This window comes from Triturus cristatus, chromosome 2_2 (genome assembly GCF_964204655.1).
Source record: "Triturus cristatus chromosome 2_2, aTriCri1.1, whole genome shotgun sequence".
Lineage (NCBI taxonomy): Eukaryota > Metazoa > Chordata > Amphibia > Caudata > Salamandridae > Triturus > Triturus cristatus.
In genome coordinates, this window is record NC_140582.1 from 1,223,587,499 (window position 1) to 1,223,608,901 (window position 21,403).

Below are 21,403 nucleotides of genomic sequence, written 5' to 3' on the forward strand. Positions count from 1 at the left end.
AAGTTTTTCTAGGTTCCCTATCACCGAGACTCCCGCAATCTCCTTCCCATTATCTATTAATTGACCTTCTAGTTGCTGTGGCTTTCCATACCATTACTTCTAATTGGAAACAGGCTGCAAATGTCTCCTACCACTCTTGGTGGAATGCAGTTTGCTTCCATCATCGCCTAGATACTAATTACGTATCTCCCGTTTCCCTAGCAGCTAAACGCGACCTGATTTGGCTCCCTTTGGTATCCTATCTCTCCTCCTTTGCTCCAACACACGCCTCTCCAGACCCTGACACAGTTGAGGTGCATAAGCCACCATGATTTTCTTGTTTCTTTAATGCCTTTTTGCTATGATATTACATTCTACTATATTATATGGTTGTTAGAATCCGGGGTCTCTGGTTGGCGCAGGTATGCACTTGCGACAAGCAGGGACCCTTTCCTCTAAGTCAGGGCAAAGGATCACCTCTTTAAAAATAACCCCTGCTCACCCTCTAGGTAACGTGGCGCGAGCAGTCAGGCTAGATTTCCAGAGGGCATATAGGTTAAGCGTTCAAGTTGTCCCACACAATAATCACCTCCCCACCACACAAAGACACAAGGCTGTATTTATCAAAAATAGGATTCTTTATATAAAAGGTTTTCTTTCAGGCAGGTTGCATAAATACAGTTCTCTTGGTAAAATAATCCAGTTACTCTCAAAATGCTTTAAGGGCAGTCCACAGGTTTCAAAATGGCACAGTTCTGTTTAAAATAAGTTCTTTAGGTCTTCGGGGCACTTCGTAGCGCCTTTGGGGTGCTCTGGGCAAGGTTTTGAAAGGACCGTGCCGTTTCTCACGCTTCTCGCGTGAGCCGGAGTACGCTTGCCGAGTCTCACTCTTCTCGCGTGAGCACCGGCAATGCTTTTCAATGATGTTCGGCTCAATCGTAGGTACGGTTCGGACTCTGCTGGTTCCAAGGCCCGTACGGTTCGAACCAAGGCAAGGCAGTACGTTTACAAAGCGCAATTGACTCAGCTGGACGTACGGTTCGAACCCAGGCAAGGCAGTATATTCACAAGGCGCAATTGACTCAGCTGGACGTACGGTTCGAACTGGCAAAGGCAGGTACGGCTCAAACCCAGAGTACTTTAGAAGCAGTACGGTTCGAACCCAGGGGGGGGGTTCAATGGCAAGTACGGCTCAGACACCGTACACTTGAAGGCAATATGTTTAAAGGAAAGTAGGGATCGTACTTTCACCGCGATCAGCGCCGTACCTTTGCAGCTTCACGGGGAAGGTTCGTGGCGGCCTCGCGGTCCAATCCAGGGGTGTCCCACGTCGCGCTGGCGTCCCAAGTGTCCAGGGGACGGCGGAGCTCCGTGGGGCGCTCGGGCAGGATGCAGGTTGCCACGAAGGGGGGTCAGAGGCAGGTGGGCAGCCTCGGGGTGATTTCCCAGCGCAGCGCGCTGTCAGCTTCGTCCAGGTACGGCGAACCAGGGCACGTTTCAGGTCCTCACAAAAGCCTCCACAACCCGGCGGGGTCACAGGGGCTCGGTGCTCAGACGCAGGACTCTCCTCCTTACTTTGCGAGCTACGGCTCGAGGGGGCAGCTGTTCACGGTGCTCGGGCTGTCAGGCCTTTACTTTGTTTGCAGCCACGCCAGCAGCAGAAGTCGCGTTGCTCAGTGAGGTCCGGGGATGCACAGGTTCCCAGGGGTCAGCTTGCGGAATTACCCACGGCACTTCTCCTCTTCTTTCAGGGTGGTAGCGCCCACTGTTCCTGGGGCGCAGGTCAGGGGGCAAGTTCACACGCAAGCCCTTGGAGATTGTTTGTAACAGCACAAGTTGAATTAAAGTCTTTTTCTTAGGAGCCAGGCTCCTACTTTTATAGCACAATTCTTTTGTTCTTTAGCGCCAGGGGGCCTGGGCCTGGCTCAGTTCAGTTCTGGAGCACTTTGTTGTGGTGACTCTGCGCTTTCCTTTCAGCAGCAGGGCAGAGACATCAGCCGCTCCACAGGGGGCGGCGCCGGCTTTGTGCTGGCAGGGCACAGGTCTATTCAAGAGTCAAGGTGTACTCCTCCCACCCATCCTGGTGTAATCTCTCTACCCACCACCTGGCAGCCAGCCTATCTCCTGGAATTCCCCAGCCCTGCTCCTTACTGTTGCTAGGCAGAACACACACACACACACAGCGCAGAGGCGGACTGAATGGCCAGATCAGTAAATACTAACTTTCTAAAAGTAGTATTTACAAACGCAGGATATTAAAATAAACTTTACTAAAAGAAGTATTTTATTATTCTGAGTTCAGGCATACTAAACATGACTTTCTACCATGCTCTATGAGTCCACTGGGGTCACAGCGTGTAGTGACTCCAGCAGCCCATTCTGGCCTATGGAGAGCAGGTAGCCTTCAATAGTGAAAAACGAAAATGGCTGTAATTCACTATTAAGACATGCCACACACATCAGGGCATGTCCTACCTTATGCCTACAATGCACCCTGCCCTTGGGCCTACCAGAGGGGTGACTAATATGTAGTTAAGGGAAGGTTTAGGGACTGGCAAGTGGGTGCACTTGCGCAGTCAGCGCGACGGTACCAGACCGCGCGCAGGTTCTGCAGTGGCAGATCCTAGACACATTTTACTAGGCCGCTTCTGTGGGTGGCACAACCAGTGCTGCAAGCCCACTAGCGGCATTTGTATTTACAAGCCCTGGCACTCCTGGTGCACTCTACTAGGGGCTGACAGTAAACCAAATGAACCAATCATGGACACCAATCAATGTATACATTTTACCATAGGGAGAGCATATGCACCTTAGCACTGATCAGCAGTGGTAAGGTGCCCAGAGTCATAAATCAGCCAACAACAGGTCAGGAAAAATACAGGAGGAAGGCAAAAAGTTTAGGGATGACCCCACAAAAAGGGCCAGGTCCAACAATGGTATTTTTCATTCCTATACGTAGGTTCCGTTCATGTAAGCTTCATGCTTGTTATATTTGCTTTTAATGAGAGTTTCTATTGAACTGCTTATTTTTTGTATATGCTTATCAAGATGATTATACCCCGTTCCCCTCCCTTCTCCCTCCCTTCTTTATTTCTTCAATAAACTCAAACTTAAAAAAAAAAAAGCCACAATTTCAAACAAGTGTGCAAAAGCAGCTGGGGCAACTTCTAAGGAGGAGTCTAAGGAGGTGGTTTGTGCGGTTAAACAGAAAACCAAAAGTGATAAACCCAAACTTCAGGGTGATTCGAAGAAAACCACGAATAAGTAAAGGTGAGAAGATATTATAGCTGTGGGAGTGAAGACCACTGGGCATATAGCAAAAAATGTCCAGCGAGCAAGCAAGTATAAAGAATGTGGAATCAGAGAGCATTTTGCTAAATTGTTTAGTAAAGGTAAAGCAGGTGAAAGTCTAGCTAGGGTGCAGGAGTCAGACTCAGATTCTGGCTCAGAAGGTTCTGAGTCGGAGTCAAACTATAAGGACAAGGAGTGTGTACTGGGTATCAAGGAACATTCCAACTGTAGTGATGTCAGTCTCCCTCAGACAGTCAAGGTCAAAACCGATATGTGGCATGAAGATTTGTGGGGTAAACATTTTCATTGTGGCAGGTTCAGGTTCACCGTACACGATTGTGGACTTGTTGGTGTGAAAGGATAAATTTACGGAAGTTTTAGGGAACTCCTTATCTGCACCTGGGAAAACTTTATGCTTCAGAAGAGGGGCCTTCAGTTCTTTGTTGCGTTACAACAAACAAATGATGGACGGAATGCTGACAATGCAGACATTCTCCCCCAGTCAAGAGATCTGGGTTAAATCCATCGTTCTTTTGCCCACTACACCACCCCAGTTCAGACATGGCAATATGCAAATCAGTCTTGACCCTGTGCTTCATGGGAACAGTCCAGCCCGAACTGCCAAGCCATGTCTTCCCTGGACCGGAATCAAGCATCCTAGGACTGGTTTCTGGCTATCAGCCGTCATCAGCCAGGATAGCTTGACTCCAGTGGCGTAGTGAGCACGGGTCCCACGTCTGGGAATACCCATCCCACTTAGGGCGAAAAGCGTTACAACAAACAAATGATGGACGGAATGCTGACAATGCAGACATTCTCCCCCAGTCAAGAGATCTGGGTTAAATCCATCGTTCTTTTGCCCACTACACCACCCCAGTTCAGACATGGCCATATGCAAATCAGTCTTGACCCTGTGCCTCATGGGAACAGTCCAGCCCGAACTGCCAAGCCATGTCTTCCCTGGACCGGAATCAAGCATCCTAGGACCGGTTTCTGGCTATCAGCCGTCATCAGCCAGGATAGCTTGACTCCAGTGGCGTAGTGAGCACGGGTCCCACGTCTGGGAATACCCATCCCACTTAGGGCGAAAAGCGTTACAACAAACAAATGATGGACGGAATGCTGACAATGCAGACATTCTCCCCCAGTCAAGAGATCTGGGTTAAATCCATCGTTCTTTTGCCCACTACACCACCCCAGTTCAGACATGGCCATATGCAAATCAGTCTTGACCCTGTGCCTCATGGGAACAGTCCAGCCCGAACTGCCAAGCCATGTCTTCCCTGGACCGGAATCAAGCATCCTAGGACCGGTTTCTGGCTATCAGCCGTCATCAGCCAGGATAGCTTGACTCCAGTGGCGTAGTGAGCACGGGTCCCACGTCTGGGAATACCCATCCCACTTAGGGCGAAAAGCGTTACAACAAACAAATGATGGACGGAATGCTGACAATGCAGACATTCTCCCCCAGTCAAGAGATCTGGGTTAAATCCATCGTTCTTTTGCCCACTACACCACCCCAGTTCAGACATGGCCATATGCAAATCAGTCTTGACCCTGTGCCTCATGGGAACAGTCCAGCCCTAACTGCCAAGCCATGTCTTCCCTGGACCGGAATCAAGCATCCTAGGACCGGTTTCTGGCTATCAGCCGTCATCAGCCAGGATAGCTTGACTCCAGTGGCGTAGTGAGCACGGGTCCCACGTCTGGGAATACCCATCCCACTTAGGGCGAAAAGCGTTACAACAAACAAATGATGGACGGAATGCTGACAATGCAGACATTCTCCCCCAGTCAAGAGATCTGGGTTAAATCCATCGTTCTTTTGCCCACTACACCACCCCAGTTCAGACATGGCCATATGCAAATCAGTCTTGACCCTGTGCCTCATGGGAACAGTCCAGCCCGAACTGCCAAGCCATGTCTTCCCTGGACCGGAATCAAGCATCCTAGGACCGGTTTCTGGCTATCAACCGTCATCAGCCAGGATAGCTTGACTCCAGTGGCGTAGTGAGCACGGGTCCCACGTCTGGGAATACCCATCCCACTTAGGGCGAAAAGCGTTACAACAAACAAATGATGGACGGAATGCTAACAATGCAGACATTCTCCCCCAGTCAAGAGATCTGGGTTAAATCCATCGTTCTTTTGCCCACTACACCACCCCAGTTCAGACATGGCCATATGCAAATCAGTCTTGACCCTGTGCCTCATGGGAACAGTCCAGCCCAAACTGCCAAGCCATGTCTTCCCTGGACCGGAATCAAGCATCCTAGGACCGGTTTCTGGCTATCAGCCGTCATCAGCCAGGATAGCTTGACTCCAGTGGCGTAGTGAGCACGGATCCCACGTCTGGGAATACCCATCCCACTTAGGGCGAAAAGCGTTACAACAAACAAATGATGGACGGAATGCTGACAATGCAGACATTCTCCCCCAGTCAAGAGATCTGGGTTAAATCCATCGTTCTTTTGCCCACTACACCACCCCAGTTCAGACATGGCCATATGCAAATCAGTCTTGACCCTGTGCCTCATGGGAACAGTCCAGCCCGATCTGCCAAGCCATGTCTTCCCTGGACCGGAATGAAGCATCCTAGGACCGGTTTCTGGCTATCAGCCGTCATCAGCCAGGATAGCTTGACTCCAGTGGCGTTGTGAGCACGGGTCCCACGTCTGGGAATACCCATCCCACTTAGGGCGAAAAGCGTTACAACAAACAAATGATGGACGGAATGCTGACAATGCAGACATTCTCCCCCAGTCAAGAGATCTGGGTTAAATCCATCGTTCTTTTGCCCACTACACCACCCCAGTTCAGACATGGCCATATGCAAATCAGTCTTGACCCTGTGCCTCATGGGAACAGTCCAGCCCGAACTGCCAAGCCATGTCTTCCCTGGACCGGAACCAAGCATCCTAGGACCAGTTTTGGGTTCACAACCCTCCTCAGCCAGGCTATCTTGAGTCCACTGATTTGTTTAGGACCCACCGAGGAAGAACCTGCCGAAAGAAAAATATACCTGTTTGTGTGATTTTACCATTTTTCAAAATTGTGTATGGAGTAAAACCAAATAAGAATTTGTCTTTTAATTAGTTGTCAGCTGAATTTGTTATTCATGATTTCAATCTTTCAAGTTCTTGACTTAAATGGAAATGTCTCGAGAAGGTGTGATAATTGATGTCTTAAGGAGGGCCAATCCTCATACCAACACCGCAATATATCTTAGTTTGGAAGATCAACATATGTTGTCAATTGCATGCTGTGTCCATCTGTACAAGAACTGTGGTCCTCAGCTAGTCAACAGCTGTTGGTTGAGTCAAAGAATCGTTTTCCCACCGCATCTTCTTTCGCTCTACCAAGTTGGATGAGAAGAGCGATGCAGCAAGCGTGTGTTTATATGTTATGTTAATAACACTTAAATAGCGCACAAATACCACAGGTCTCTTGGCACGTATCTAAGGATTATGATACCATATTACAACAGATATTGTTGAAATGAGAAAGTCAATCTCTTCCAAACGGTGGTTCAAATACAAAAGTTTTCAGTCTCTTCCGAAATGGGAGGAGAGCGGTTTCCCTCCTCAAACTGGTAATCCATTTCCGATCTGTGGTATCAGAACAGGAAAAGCCCGACCACTCAGGTGGTTTTATTTAAGCGTGGGCACGTCAGCAAGATCGCTTCAGAGGAGCAGAGGCGGCATCCAGGTACACAGGGCCTCAGCCGGTCCTTAATATAGGCTGATACCGTGCCATACAACGTCTTGTGTGCAATGTACTGTCCCTTAAATCTGGCCCTCTGTTTGACTGGCAGCCAGTGCAATTGTTGAAGCAATGGCGTAGCATGCACCCCTCTTGGTAGCATGAAGCATAATCTTGCAGGATCATTTATAAGTACTTGAAGCTTACACAGCAGGTTATTGGGAGGCCGATGTACAAGGCATTGCCATAGTCCTACCGTGACATAATCAATATAGCCACCACTGTTCGCATAGTTGTAAAAGAAAGAACAGGAACCAATTTCCAGAGATGCCTAAGGAGACAGTGCAGCTGCCTACCACTGTTGCCACCTTCCTAGCCATCGAAAGCATACCATCCAGCTTGATACTGAGGCTTTTCACAGGTGGCACGGATTCTGTAACAGTACCTAACTCCTGGGGAACTGTCCATCCAAGGATTTCCCTCAGTGGTGATGGCCAGGGCCTCGGTCTTGTCTGGATTCACTTTCAGACAATTAGCGGTCATCCAATTCACAATGAACCTAAGAATATTCTGCATGTTCAACTGTGCCTGCATGGAATTCTCAATCCGTAATATCAGTGGGGTGTCATCAGCAGAGTTAACCAGTTGGCAATCCAACTGTGCCAAAGCTGCAATCAGAGAATATAGCTAGATATTGAACAACAGTGGGGACAGCGCAGATCCCTGATGGACCCCCAGAAGAACGTGTCCCTTATCTAGAAACATGACCACCCATCTGCACCCTCTGTGACCGGTGTTGGACTTGGCCCTTTTCCCTGAGTTTTTTTTTCGTTTTTACTTCTCCCAAGATGGCTGCCACAGACCCCTGCTACTGCAGAGTGGTCTTTATCAGTAGCACCCTAGCTGCCAGGAGCTGGCTGGAACCCCACAACAATGTTGCGACACCAGCCCGCCTTTTTTGTCCCATAGGTAGAATGGGGAAGCTCCTGGAATGTGCTGGAACCTTCTAGAAGGGAGGTGTGGTTTTACTTTTGCCGCCTTGGCTAGAGGTCACCTGACCTAGGGCTACTTAAGTGAGGGAGGGAACATTTTGTAGTTAGTTGGCCAGTGGGGTAAAGCAAAGCCGGAGAATCCACGCAGGAGTGTAGGCGGTAGGGCCTAGCCAGGGACTTATGCCTCTGAGAGTGACAGGATTTAGGTGCTGCCTCTTAAGTGAATGAGGGACCCTGTGAAACCCACTGATCTTGCCCAGCAGTAGGAGGACCCAGGACACCTCTGCCCAGCCTGACTAGGAAGGACCTAGTCACCAACTCACTCCCTACCCCCCTCTAATAGAACCCCTTAAGGGCGCCAGATACATCTGCGCCATCAAGACTTCCTAGAGAAACTGATTGCAGGAACTGAATGCTGAGACTGCGTGTCCAGACTGAACATTGAAACTACATGACAAGCTGATTGTGGAATCGCTGAGGATCAACCAGGTCTTAGCTCTGTTACCCCCTGCGCTCCCTGACCTGGCCTGGGATCCCCGGCAGCGTGCTCCGTTGAGCGCGGAGCTCCACTGCTTAATTTGAGCCCCCCCCCCCCCGTGGTGTGGAGGCTGAAACGCGCTCACCGCTGCGGCCCGGAGGTCGGAGGAGTGCCCCCTATCGTCGTGAGGTCTGAGGAGAGGCCCGGGGCCCCGTCGCTGCCGTCGCAGCTGTGGTGAAGGTGCGTGAGGCTGTGGCCGGCCATCTGTCGCAACAGGATCACCTGCGGACTCGAGCAAGGTAAGCCCAGAGGCTTGGGACTGACCCCGGTGCACCCCCTACAGGCTGGGAGCCACACCGCATCCTGAGCCCAGGTTCCCTCTCCGTGGGAGTCCTCTTGTCACCACGACTGAGAGACCCCGCCGAGGGAGCTGACCCCTTGTTCCCCATTGACTGGCAAGGAGCGTGGTGCCCTACAAACTGCACCGGAGTACGAGAGACTCGCTCCGTAAGACTCGCAGCGCTCTGTGTGAAATGCTCCGTTCTGAAGTATTCCTTGCCAATGATTACGAGTAGCGCTCTGTTTGAAATGCTCCGTTCTGAAGTATTCCTTGCTAATGATTACGAGTAGCGCTCTGTGTGAAATGTTCCGTTCTGAAGTATTCCTTGCCAATGATTACGAGTAGCGCTCTGTTTGAAATGCTCCGTTCTGAAGTATTCCTTGCTAATGATTATGAGTAGCGCTCTGTTTGCAATGTTCCGTTCTGAAGTATTCCTTGCCAATGATTACGAGTAGCGCTCTGTTTGAAATGCTCCGTTCTGAAGTATTCCTTGCTAATGATTACGAGTAGCGCTCTGTGTGAAATGTTCCGTTCTGAAGTATTCCTTGCCAATGATTACGAGTAGCGCTCTGTTTGAAATGCTCCGTTCTGAAGTATTCCTTGCCAATGATTACGAGTAGCGCTCTGTTTGAAATGCTCCGTTCTGAAGTATTCCTTGCTAATGATTACGAGTAGCGCTCTGTTTGAAATGCTCCGTTCTGAAGTATTCCCTGCCAATGATTACGAGTAGCGCTCTGTGTGAAATGTTCCGTTCTGAAGTATTCCTTGCCAATGATTACGAGTAGGGCTCTGTTTGAAATGCTCCGTTCTGAAGTATTCCTTGCCAATGATTACGAGTAGCGCTCTGTTTGAAATGCTCCGTTCTGAAGTATTCCCTGCCAATGATTACGAGTAGCGCTCTGTGTGAAATGTTCCGTTCTGAAGTATTCCTTGCCAATGATTACGAGTAGCGCTCTGTTTGAAATGCTCCGTTCTGAAGTATTCCTTGCCAATGATTACGAGTAGCGCTCTGTTTGAAATGCTCCGTTCTGAAGTATTCCTTGCCAATGATTACGAGTAGCGCTCTGTTTGAAATGCTCCGTTCTGAAGTATTCCTTGCTAATGATTACGAGTAGCGCTCTGTTTGAAATGCTCCGTTCTGAAGTATTCCTTGCCAATGATTACGAGTAGCGCTCTGTTTGAAATGCTCCGTTCTGAAGTATTCCTTGCCAATGATTACGAGTAGCGCTCTGTTTGAAATGCTCCGTTCTGAAGAATGCATGGCTATTGATTACGAGCAGCGCTCTGTGTAGAATGCTCCGTTCCGAAGTATTCCTTGGTATCAACTACGAGCAGCGCTCTGGTCTAGATGCCCCGTTCTGAAGTATTCATTGCCAGTTGATCACGAGTAGCGCTCTGTGGAAAAAGGCTCTGTTCTGAGGTATTCACCGCTTAGCGCGTAAAGCGTGGGAATCGCCACTGAGGCGCTACAGGTAACCGAAGTAGCGGTGGGCCCACGAGGTCTGCCCTGGGTCCCTGCACGCCCCAGGAGTGGCGCTGCGGTCCCCAAACCCTTCCCTGAGAAGTAAGATCCACGAGGGTGGCCTAGAGCCTTCAAGAAACATGCTGGTGAATATGGTGCGGGCGAATCCACTGCTAGTATAAGTGAAGCTTGCATTTATATCTCAGGAATTGCATTTATATCCCATGAATTGCATTTATATCTCATGAATTGCATTTATATCTCATGAATTGCATTTATATCTCATGAATTGCATTTATATCTCATGAATTACATTTACATCTCATGAACTGCATTTATCTTGAGATACTTGGATAAACTTGAATTATTTGCATAAACCTTTACAGTGTGGCGTCCCTTATTGTGTGTGTCCCCCGTTCCATGAGAGGTGCGTGTTGTATGGTTGCTTTACACACAGGCCTTTGGGTGCCCAGCCGCTCGTGTCACGTTACTGCCATAGGGACTGGAGACCCCGGTTTCCTACAACCGGTCAATCAAAAATGAGGAAATCCACAAAAGTGCGGACTCTATATTCCTGCACGCCCTTAACCGGTTCATAAGCACTTGCCGGTCCACCGTAGCAAATGCTGCCGTATGGTCCAACAAAATAACAAGACTGGTCAGCCACCAGTCTAAGCTTATCCAGTACAGAGAGGATCAACAACTCAGTACTATAATGAGCCCGAAAGCCTGATTAGAGAACATGGAGCAGTTGATGGCCCACCCTTAATTTCTGTAAGGATTTTATTTATATACAGCTCCAGAACTTTTGCAGGAAGATGTAACAGGGATACTAGGTGATAGTTCTTATGGTTTTTGGGATCTGCCCCAGCCTACTTCAACAGTGGGCTAACCATGGCCTTCTTAAACTCAAAGGCACTTTACCCGCTGCAAATGAGGCATTCAGGAGTGACAAAAACTCAGCCCCCACAACAAAAAAGGCCATTTCATACACTTTGGGGGGGCAAGGGTCTTCCGGTGAGCCTGATTTAACAGCTTCCAGGGACAAGGCCAGGGCCTCGGCATCCAAAAGTGGGATTACCGATAACTTCTCACCCTGATAGACAAGACACATCAGCCATTATCAATAGGCAAGGACATAGCGGCGTGTTCCTTACTTGGTACAGGATATCCTTCATTTTATTCATAAAAACGTCCTGCATCCTATTACAGTCCTCCGGATCTATCACCAAGGCCTGTTCTTTAGTCCAGCTTAACTCATTAATCACCTTTAAGTTCTCCTTTTGTGGATCTCATGGCCTCAGTGATCCATGTCTCACAGAATGTTCCTTTAGTGGCCACAGTTGCGCTTTTATAGATGCCCAACATCACTTTGTACCTCCTCAGAGCCTCCGGGTCATAACGCTTACGCCATCTCCTTTCATTCTGACGTGGTACCATTTTGTAGCTCATTTGCCAGAAGCATTATCGTGGCAGAAGCATTTTTAGCTAGATACAAGCAGATGATTGGTCAAGGGAGTCTACGTTAAAAAACATTTTAAACCCATCAATGGAATGGCCATAATGGTGACGAGTAAGGTCCGAACGATGAATAATCCCTGCCTCCAGTCCTGACATTGAAAAGAATATTTTCCTAATTATCATGAAGGAAAAATCAAGATTCTACACACCAACATGTCTTTCGTGTTGGAAATTAGTGAGTTGTATATAATATATAGGAAAATAGAAGCCTGAAACTGGAATCAAAGCAATTGATGTGAAGCAGATTCTGGAGCAGCGGCTGAATTGCACTGAAAGAAAACTGTGATTAGGTGTGGAGGCAGGATTGAGCTAATGGCCGGGACTGGTAGAGATGGTAGCCTGGTCTTTTGTTGGGAAACTGATTCCTTTGAATGTTTATGGGGAATCTAGCTGTCAAAAGGTGCTATAGGAAATGAATAATTACAAATATAATTATTGCCTTTGGGTCATTAATAGAATAGAATGATACCATAGAAAGAAAATGTTAAAATGGTATAATAGAAAATGAGTTTCAGGAGGAGGGACTGCCCAACAGCCTGAGACTTAATGCTTGCTACACAATGTAATTAGAAACCCAGCTGCAGCGACACTGCATGCTGAAATTCCATCGAGCACTTGGACAACACTCCATGCACAGACACTCATCAAATACACAGTGAATGATCACATGCTGGAAACAAAGACCAGCAAACATAAATCAAAGCACAAACCAAGAGAGGAGACAATCTGCAAACAATCTGCCATGGGAAGGTAAACAAGCATTTGCAATGCATTCGGTCTCGCCTTTGGGAACTTATAGATATGTAGCTATGCAGCACATTAGCCTGGGCGCTGAAACATCCACTGTTCTTGAACATGGAGAGAAAGTAAGCACCAAACTGTGTGACACGCCAGGTATGGGAACACATGGAAAGAAATATTGCCTTTCAGTGGGAAATGGTGTAGTCCAAAGCTCTGTTTTGAATATAAAAGCAGGCCTTCAGTGGTCATATCACTGAAAATACAAGATTTGAAAAAAATATTATTGTCTACGGGTGCTCGTGGAAGACAATTTCTATGGACTGGAATCTAGAGAATGCTAAAGTGATTCTGGTATTTTACTGACTTCTGCTGGTCATTTTCTATCAAGTAAGTTAAATAGAGGCAGTTGCCAGTAAAATAAAAAAAAGAAAGTCCCTCAGCAGAAAGTAATTCTGGTATTACTAGTTTACTGACCTTTACTGCCTCTACTTAAATAGAGGCAGTTGAACAGAAAGAAATTCCCTAAGCGGAAGCAGACAGGTCCTAGGGCTGATCTCCAGAACCCACAAAGTACATTCACATCTAAGTATATACTAAAGTATATACTAAAGTATATGGAAAAGGTCTTGAATGCTCGACCTAAAAAAGGAGACCCTGCCACTTACAGGTGAGAAACTTATTTTCCCATATTCTATGGGGAAAATAAATGTCTGCATGTGGCCTTTCAGCGGATGAGACAATCTGCACTCCAAAAGATTCCACCAGGACTGCCAACGAAGACACAAAAACATTAAGCAATGTTAGACTCAATGCAGAGCCCAAATGAACACAACATTTTAACGGTTTTGTGTCAGAAAACAATGATGGTATTTAAACTAATTGGCATCTGCTCAACTGAAAGAAACTCAACCAGGCCACAGTGGCTCCACCTATCCCAAAGTTTCACAAGCGTTGTAACAGGATAGGATGGGAAACCGTATTGAACGTGCAGATGGATCTAATACCAATAGGGCAACTTGCTTCCCATTGTCCACAGCCAGTTTGATAGCATCCAAACCCCTGCCAGAGTAGATTCAATGCTGTGTCCGGGGCAAAAGCCCGATTGTGATGGATGCAGCAACTGATTTGAGACGAAGTGGCTAGCGAATTAGGCATTGATTAGTTTCTCGGGAATCTTCAAGAAAGCTGGCAACAAAGAAATAGGCCTATAGTTGTCTAGAATAGATTTGTCTACCAAAGGTTTTTTTTTTGCAGTGGATCAACTTGGTCTTCTTCTACCCGCTGGGGATAATGGACTAATGGAAGGAGTCCTTTAAAAGAGAACTCAAGATAGGGTTGCTGTCCTCAGCATTTGTAGCTAGTATGTGAGGGGCACGAGGGTCACCAGGGGAGCCCGATTTACATGCTTTAAGAGCTTCCACAGAATACTCCATTGTGATGGTAATAAACCTCGCCAATGAGCGCAGGCATAACGTTGGAGTTATCAGACACTGGTCTCTTAATCTGCTAGCATCAATGCAGGTATCAGCACAAGCAGGATTAAGAGCTTCCACAATGCCCATGATTTTACTGTCAAAAAAGCCTGAACGCTGCATGCATAATTTCGGGGAGGCCTCAAGGGCTGAGCTAGGGCACTAGGATTAGAACATTTCTTCATAATTTTAAAAACCTTGTCAAGGTTGTAAACTTCGCTTGGGCTTTCTCTATTCACCGGTGCTTAATGGGAAGTTCCCTTTTATAAAGTTCTTCGTCTACTGATAGATAAATGTACCCTAAGATCTTTCAAGCTTTTGGCATGGTTGGCGCATAATCTTTAGCTCCTCATTGGACCAGGGAGCCGAAGGATGTCTTAGGTCACCAGAACCGTTCTTAATGAGTGCCGCCAGGTCAGTCATATTGCCAATGCATCGGCATCAATCGCACCAGATAAAGGCGGAAAACTCTTATCGAGAACCGACATGCCCCCCTCTGTGTTGATATTGCCCACCAAAGAGATAGTGAATGAAACAGCCCAGGCTTCAGCATGGGCTGGATACATGAACTCTTATATTATTGACTGTTGTCACTTATCCGAGGTTTATCAACAAGGCCCCTATACATTTACTTTATTGTACTGAATACCAAGGTGTGCCAGGAAGGAGCTGAAAGAGCATTGCAGGAGTGATGAAGATATATGTGGTGAAGAAAACAAGAAAAGCGGATGATGGAGAGATACAAAGGCCATCTCAAGGGGACTGCTAGAAGAATGAGAGGGGAAGGAAAATATCAGAGTGGGGGCTCAGGCAGGAAGAGATAAAGAGGGGTGGGAGGGTCTAATGATCAATTCCAAACAAATTTATGAGCATAGGACACACACAGCGGGCAAACCATTGTGTCTCCCTCTCCGCCTCACCTGACAGGTAGAGCCCCTTGACTGGAGTCTCTGCGCGGATGGAGGCCATTACCTCCAGTTGGAAACGCTTTAAGTTGTGCTCCGTCCCATAAATGTCACCACTAGGGGCCGCCAGGTAATACTGGTTGGTGAGTGGGGTAGCAGCATCCATATACTCCACCTATGCAGAAAAAGAAGAGTCAGGAATGGAACAGGCACATAGACCCATGGACCTTCATGCCAGTGGATGCTCTGTCTGCAGTCTGGACAGAAGGATTCTGTTGTGGACACAACACCACACTCCAAGCACCTTCTCCAGTGTCATACTGTCACCATGAGCGTTCATTTAGGAGCAGCCAGGGCTAACATCTGCTGACCTGAGCATGGCCTTTTGCACCCTTTGCACTACCAGTGCTAGCTGGATGTATGTGGTATTTGTATATGCTAAACCCGAGTGAAAGGCAGGGAGCACTTTATCCGAAGGCACAAAATACAATCAGACAGCAAATCTATGCAGCAGGGGTTTGGTCCTGAGACAAAAATCGAACTATTTACAGTGTCATAATGTAATATTATTTAAAAAAGTGAGTCTTCAATCGTTTTCTAAATTGAAGAATAATGGGGTGGTCTGGGATGGATCCCTTTGAAGTTACACAAAACTAAGAGGTATATTTAGTAATGCACATGGCATGACACTGTTTTTTTTCTTTTTTTAAATATTCTGTTTATTAACAACAAATCAGTCATCACATTACAAGTATTACATTACATTACAGTTGGTGGGTATTAGTCTGGTATTCAACAATCAGTGTCACTCTCCTTAACATAAACAGGTGGATGTAATAGCACCTTTATTACCAATAGCTTGAATCACAAAGTGTTCTCTCTCAATATTGAGTCTGGAGCAGTATCTCTAGGGGCAATACATGGGCTTCCCCTATACAGGTTCCATTTTACCCAGACCCTCTCCCACTTTCGTGGGCATACTCTACTTTCGTATACTGTTCTTTCGGTTACCATGCATTGATCCAAATCTCTGGCATGACACTATTTTGAGCGAATTTCAAGGGCCATTCAATGGAATGAAAGCCCGTGCACCTTTAAACTAGGAGTGGTAAAACCTATCATTTATAGCGCTTAGAATCTATAGAAGTGCCATGTGAAGAGCTGCATTATTCTTTTTAAAAGTGAGTGGGCCAGTGTGATTATATGATCATTAGTGTACTTTTATTGTGGACAGGGAGTGCACACCTCCAATTACAACTGACTGATACTAGAAGGTGCAGGTTGTCCACCACAATAACCTGAAACCTGTGTCGCTGTTCAGCTCCGCTTTGTGTGTGTTCCTGTGCATTTGTTTAGTTGTAGTGTACTTGTGGGTGTTGTAATCAGATAGTGTGTGTCTTCATTGCTCTGTACATTTTCTGTGTGTTTGTATTTCTAAGTGTGTATTTGCTGGTTGTGTGAACTTCTGTTTGTGTGTACGCGTGTGAATATATGTGCTCCGTAGTGGTGTCAATTTCTAAAGGGCAGATTTACTAACTAATTCTCGATTGTAATTCTCAGTGTGTAACTTTGCTTGTGTCAATATTGTCTTGTGCCTTTATCCATATCTTTACATATAGGTCTATGCTTCTCATCCTCTAGCTAGCTTCATTGTAAATTGTTCATGTTCTACTGTCCAGGTGTTGGTGTCTCACCGTCTTAATGTTGAAATTGCTGTGTCATAATTAGGGCTCCCGGTTTTATGGTATTTATATTAACATTTCTGTCTGTATTTATTCATATTTATATTTTGGCAATTTTATATGTAGTTATCCATATTTATTTAGTGTTTTGCATAAAAACGAAGTTGTAAAACTGTACATTTCCACATTTATTCAACTGATCGACGCGCACTTATACTTTGATGTTTGTTGTGTTTTTTCGATTTAAGCTGCCAAATATTACATAAAAATACATCCACTGGTAAATATTAGCATTATACCACAAATGTATTTTGACATATGCCATTATGTAAGGAAATGTCATCCTATATTTTCATTTCCCATGCTGTCGAGCTGTTGGCTATAATTCATGAGAGACAGCATGGAGGTTCACTTAAAGAAGCACCATTTTCTGTATTTATCCACCGTAAACAATAAATGCAGCCAGAAAACAGTGTTTTCTGTCTGTAGATATCTGTAAAAATCCATAAAAACGGAAAACAGGGAGCCTTAGTTATAATATGTGAAACACTGTCCCAGTGACTCTCCGTGCTAGTTGATTCCTATCGTAGTGGTCTCCCAGGCTCAGTGTCCATGTATTCCTTTCCAATAAATGTCTCCCTGTTCAGTGCCCATGGAGCCTTCTCCAGTGTCCATATCACCCTCTCCCATTGCCCATCATTCACTGTCTTGGTATCCATGACTTCATTTCCAAAATCTCATCCTGTTCTATTTATATATATTTATCATTTATCCAATAAAGGTCCAAATCCTTGTATGGAAAAAGGAACGCAGCACACCAGCTAGCGCACATCAGTTTATCCTTGTAACCAGGAACAACGTGTTTCGGCTATCCCATAACCTTTGTCTACACTTGTCTACGTTAAGGCTACGCTGCCGTGTTCCTTTTTTCCCCCGCGGGGATTTGGACCTTTTTTGGATACATGACAGAGGACGCAAGCTGTCGCAGGCACCGACACCGATAGGCGGAGTCAGCTGCGTACTTGGGGCATCTCTAATTTTACATATATTGTCAAGATACATATATGTATTGTTAGAAATAACAAATCAATACATAGTGGTTATCCATACTTACCTTCGTTCTATTATAGCAGATGGTATTCTGACTAGAATATTTTGTAGGCCACTATTTAAAACTTCTCCTGCTTGAATACTGACTAAAAGTACCTACATTATAGCTATAATTAAATATTCTATGACAAGAAATTGTGTATGTGTTATTGTTCTCTTAAGCCAATTAATACAGGAAAGCAAATGTGTTTTTTCATAACAGATTGTAATATACCTGCAACTTGTTTTGGACCTTCAATAGGCTTAACATTGCGAACCTTTAGCGCCTTACCAGTGAACCTGCAAGCAAGGTAGTCTGCACTCACAGATCCACTTGTATATTGAAAAATGTATATTGTTTTTTCTTTGGTGCACAAGTCGCCAATTATATAAGTGATAAAGTGCCCCCTGATGTACATTTCAAGGATATTGAAATTCACAGAGGCGTTCCATAACTATATAGAGGAATGAGGCCGAATAATACATTGTCACACCATCAACTATCCCACAAACTACTTAAAACCTTGGTGTGCAGCTCTTACATATGGAAGAGCAGGCATGTGTGCAGACATGAAGAATAACAATAAAATCTCTAGTGCAAAAATAAACGCATCAAAAGCCTGGTAGTTATTTGTTGCAAACAGATATTAGAAACAGTTCAATAGAAGTCAGTTTAAAAAAAAAGAAAGCTTCACAAGCTTAGAATGTGTAAAAACACGCACAAGATTTGAACTTTTCTCTATCAAAGGAGTGCAAAAAATAAACATGTTCTCTCTGCTTGTCATTGTAAGCTAACAGAAGAAAGAAAAGCATTGTTCCATTTTAGTTGCTTTAAACATCTGCTTCAATTAACCTCCTTCTCATGACCTGCTTTGATAATAGTCCAGTTCTGACTTCTTTTCTTTATAGTTTATCGACTGGGTGCGTCGCAAGTCGTTGATTATTAACAAATTAGATATTTGGGTTTATACAGGGAATGCAGAATCCCATGTACTATGGAGAAATTTGAGAATCTTTTTATAGAACGATTGCAGAATTTCATGTATTATAAGCAAATAAATACAAACTAATAAAAACATTTTAAAAGTGTGCCTCCATGCTTGTTCATTCTTCTGTGAATACCATCATATCTGAGTGTCTGTCTGAGTGACTGTGATTGTGTAAATGTGTGTTGTGCCCGTGTTTGTGTGGAAGTCTGTGTTTCTCTGTTTGTGTCAGTATATGGTTGCCTGTGTTTATGTGAAAGTCCGTGTTTATGCATCTATCTTTCAGCAAATATTTGAGTATCCATGTTTACCTGCATGCATGCAAGTGTGGCCCTTTTTCAGTGAGTACCTGTGTGTCTGTTTTAGTGCATTTGTATGTGCAAATGTCTGTTTAATCTTCTGAATGTCTGTTTGCCTGTGTACATCTGTACGTTTCCTTTTATCTGTATTCCAATCCATGTTTGTGTCTCCATGTTTTTGTGACTGTGTATCAATACATATGTGAATGCCTGTGTGTCCATTTTAGTGTGAGTGTTCGTCTGCATGCTTTCTTTTAGAAATGTATTTATGAATGTCTGTATTTATGTGAATTTGTCTGTGACAGTGTTCGTGAAAATATCTTTGATCCTTTGTTTTCATGAACATTTGTGTGCTTGTGTGAATGTCAACTAGCTTGATTGGATGAATGAATGACATGTATCCTGCGTACTGTGAGTGATTAGGATGTTCAAGCGCTAAAACATGTTATTCTATAAGCTCGTTTTCATGTGCATGTCTGTGTGAATAACTGGGATTGAGTGAATGTGATTTTCTGTGTGTTGGTGTTCATGTGTAAATGGGTTTATTTTCTTTGCATGGACATGTGTGTGTGTGTGTGTGTGTGTGTTTGTGCATGGGTTGGGGAAAGTTCAGACAAGTTACCTTATCCTTCAGCTGTGGGAACCTCTCAACAGCCATGTCTAACATGGTCTGTGCAATCGCCATCTTGTAGTCCTGGTATTCTGGACCTCTGTGCTTCACGCGGCCATCCTTCCACTCCTCGAACCACTCATAGCGGGCCATAGTCAGCATAGTCATGCAGGACTTCCCTACGGATCAGAATATGTTATCACCTGTCCCAACTCAGACATTCAGCTCACTGAGCCGTCTTTGGTCACTACCTTTGGCAACGCCTCTACTGCCCTGTGTTTAAACGTGGCTGCATTTCACGTAAGCAGCTGACCAGGAGATCTGCACACATTGAAAACAATTTTAGTTGACCAATTACAAATGAATTCTACCAGAATAAGGAAGAAGATTTTTGAAAGATAATGAACTACTCTGAGGAAAATGTCAATTAATTCTAGTTTCGACTTGTAGCTGGTTTGTGACTCCTGCTTGTAGTCTGTATTTACTGAACCAGTAGAGCTCCTGTGCTTGCTCTACTGGGCACATATGGTGCAGAGTCCAACACAACTGTGTGTCTAAACTGGATCCACTGGAAACCATTTGCAGTTGATCAGCTGGAATTTCCATGGCTGAAAAGTGATGTGTGTTCCTATTTGTAAAACATGCAACAATCATAACTTTACTATAGCAGTTCTGTCTGGATCATCATCAGTTGCTTTTGAACAACCTTGTATTTTTCACATCATATTTTTCTGATGACGTTTCTCAAAAACAAAAAGAAATATTGAACCAGAAGTACTTTAAAAATGTCAATGTTTACTCTTTTCTGACAATGCCCATGCCATTATCTTTATATGTACACACATATATATATAAATATATATATATGTATATATACATATACACACACACACATATATATATATATATATACACACACACACACACACACACACATCCCACTTGTTTCAGCAATCCAATGTTGATACATGGGCTACACTATGGTTACAAATGCTGCTCTCCTTCATTCAGTCCTGGCATCCTGCCACAGAAGGAAAGACAATGCAGTTCAATCCCACATAGGTCTTGATCACATAATCATGTTTGAAATCATATTGAAATTGAAAAAAAAGTTACCCTAGCACACTCAAACTTAAAAAGAAATTACAAAATGGTTATATACATAAATATAATGATTTGATAATGGTATAATTATTCAGTGTTTTATCTTGAATCGTTGGTCTCAAATCCTACTAGTGATCGATTACTCTTAAAACATACAGATGTTCAACATTTAATTGATTTCATTCTTATAAAGATTGTCGTCATTCATAGTCAAAGACTAAACCTAAAAACTCGGATCTAGTTTTACATGACAAAGTAGTTGTCCTGTTACTGAATTAATCTTCATTAGAATTGAAATCAATGTCCCTATCAAAGTACATTCCGCTCTATAGCAGACAATAAACCTAAAACAGGACTGTGAAATTTCATTCTCCGTCCACCCCTCCAATTTTCAAGTTTAATATTCATTGTTTTGGTGACAATCAGAACATCATACTCATCTAACATGGGGAGGGTTTTGCACGACTCTTTTACAGTTTATTAACACACTTAACAGTAATGAAATGTTGAACATTGATATGTTTTTAGGGTAATCGATCACTAATGGGATTTGATGCCGAGTCATGATAAAATGTGAATTACCATTACCAAGTGATTATAGTTCTGTATATGACCGTTCAATGTAATTTGTTAAGTCTGGGTGTCCTGGGGTAACTAAACACAGAGTCTTCTTTTTTGGTGATGCACAAATGTTTAAAAGACTGATAATTGTAAGCATGATCATGTAATCAAGACTCATGTGGAAGTAAA

General features: G+C 44.7%; 1 protein-coding gene across 2 annotated transcripts in view; it reads right to left on the reverse strand.

Annotated features, from left to right (window-relative positions):
- Window positions 1-21,403, reverse strand: part of LOC146863446 (all-trans-retinol 13,14-reductase-like) — a 121,524-nt gene that overhangs the window by 16,044 nt on the left and 84,077 nt on the right. For both annotated transcript variants that reach the window (XM_085642880.1, XM_085642881.1), the window contains 2 exons: window positions 19,562-19,728; window positions 14,899-15,058 (listed from right to left, as the gene is read on the reverse strand). In XM_085642880.1, the coding sequence (XP_085499006.1) occupies window positions 14,899-15,058; window positions 19,562-19,728 (327 nt within the window). The remainder of the gene's footprint in view (window positions 1-14,898; window positions 15,059-19,561; window positions 19,729-21,403) is intronic.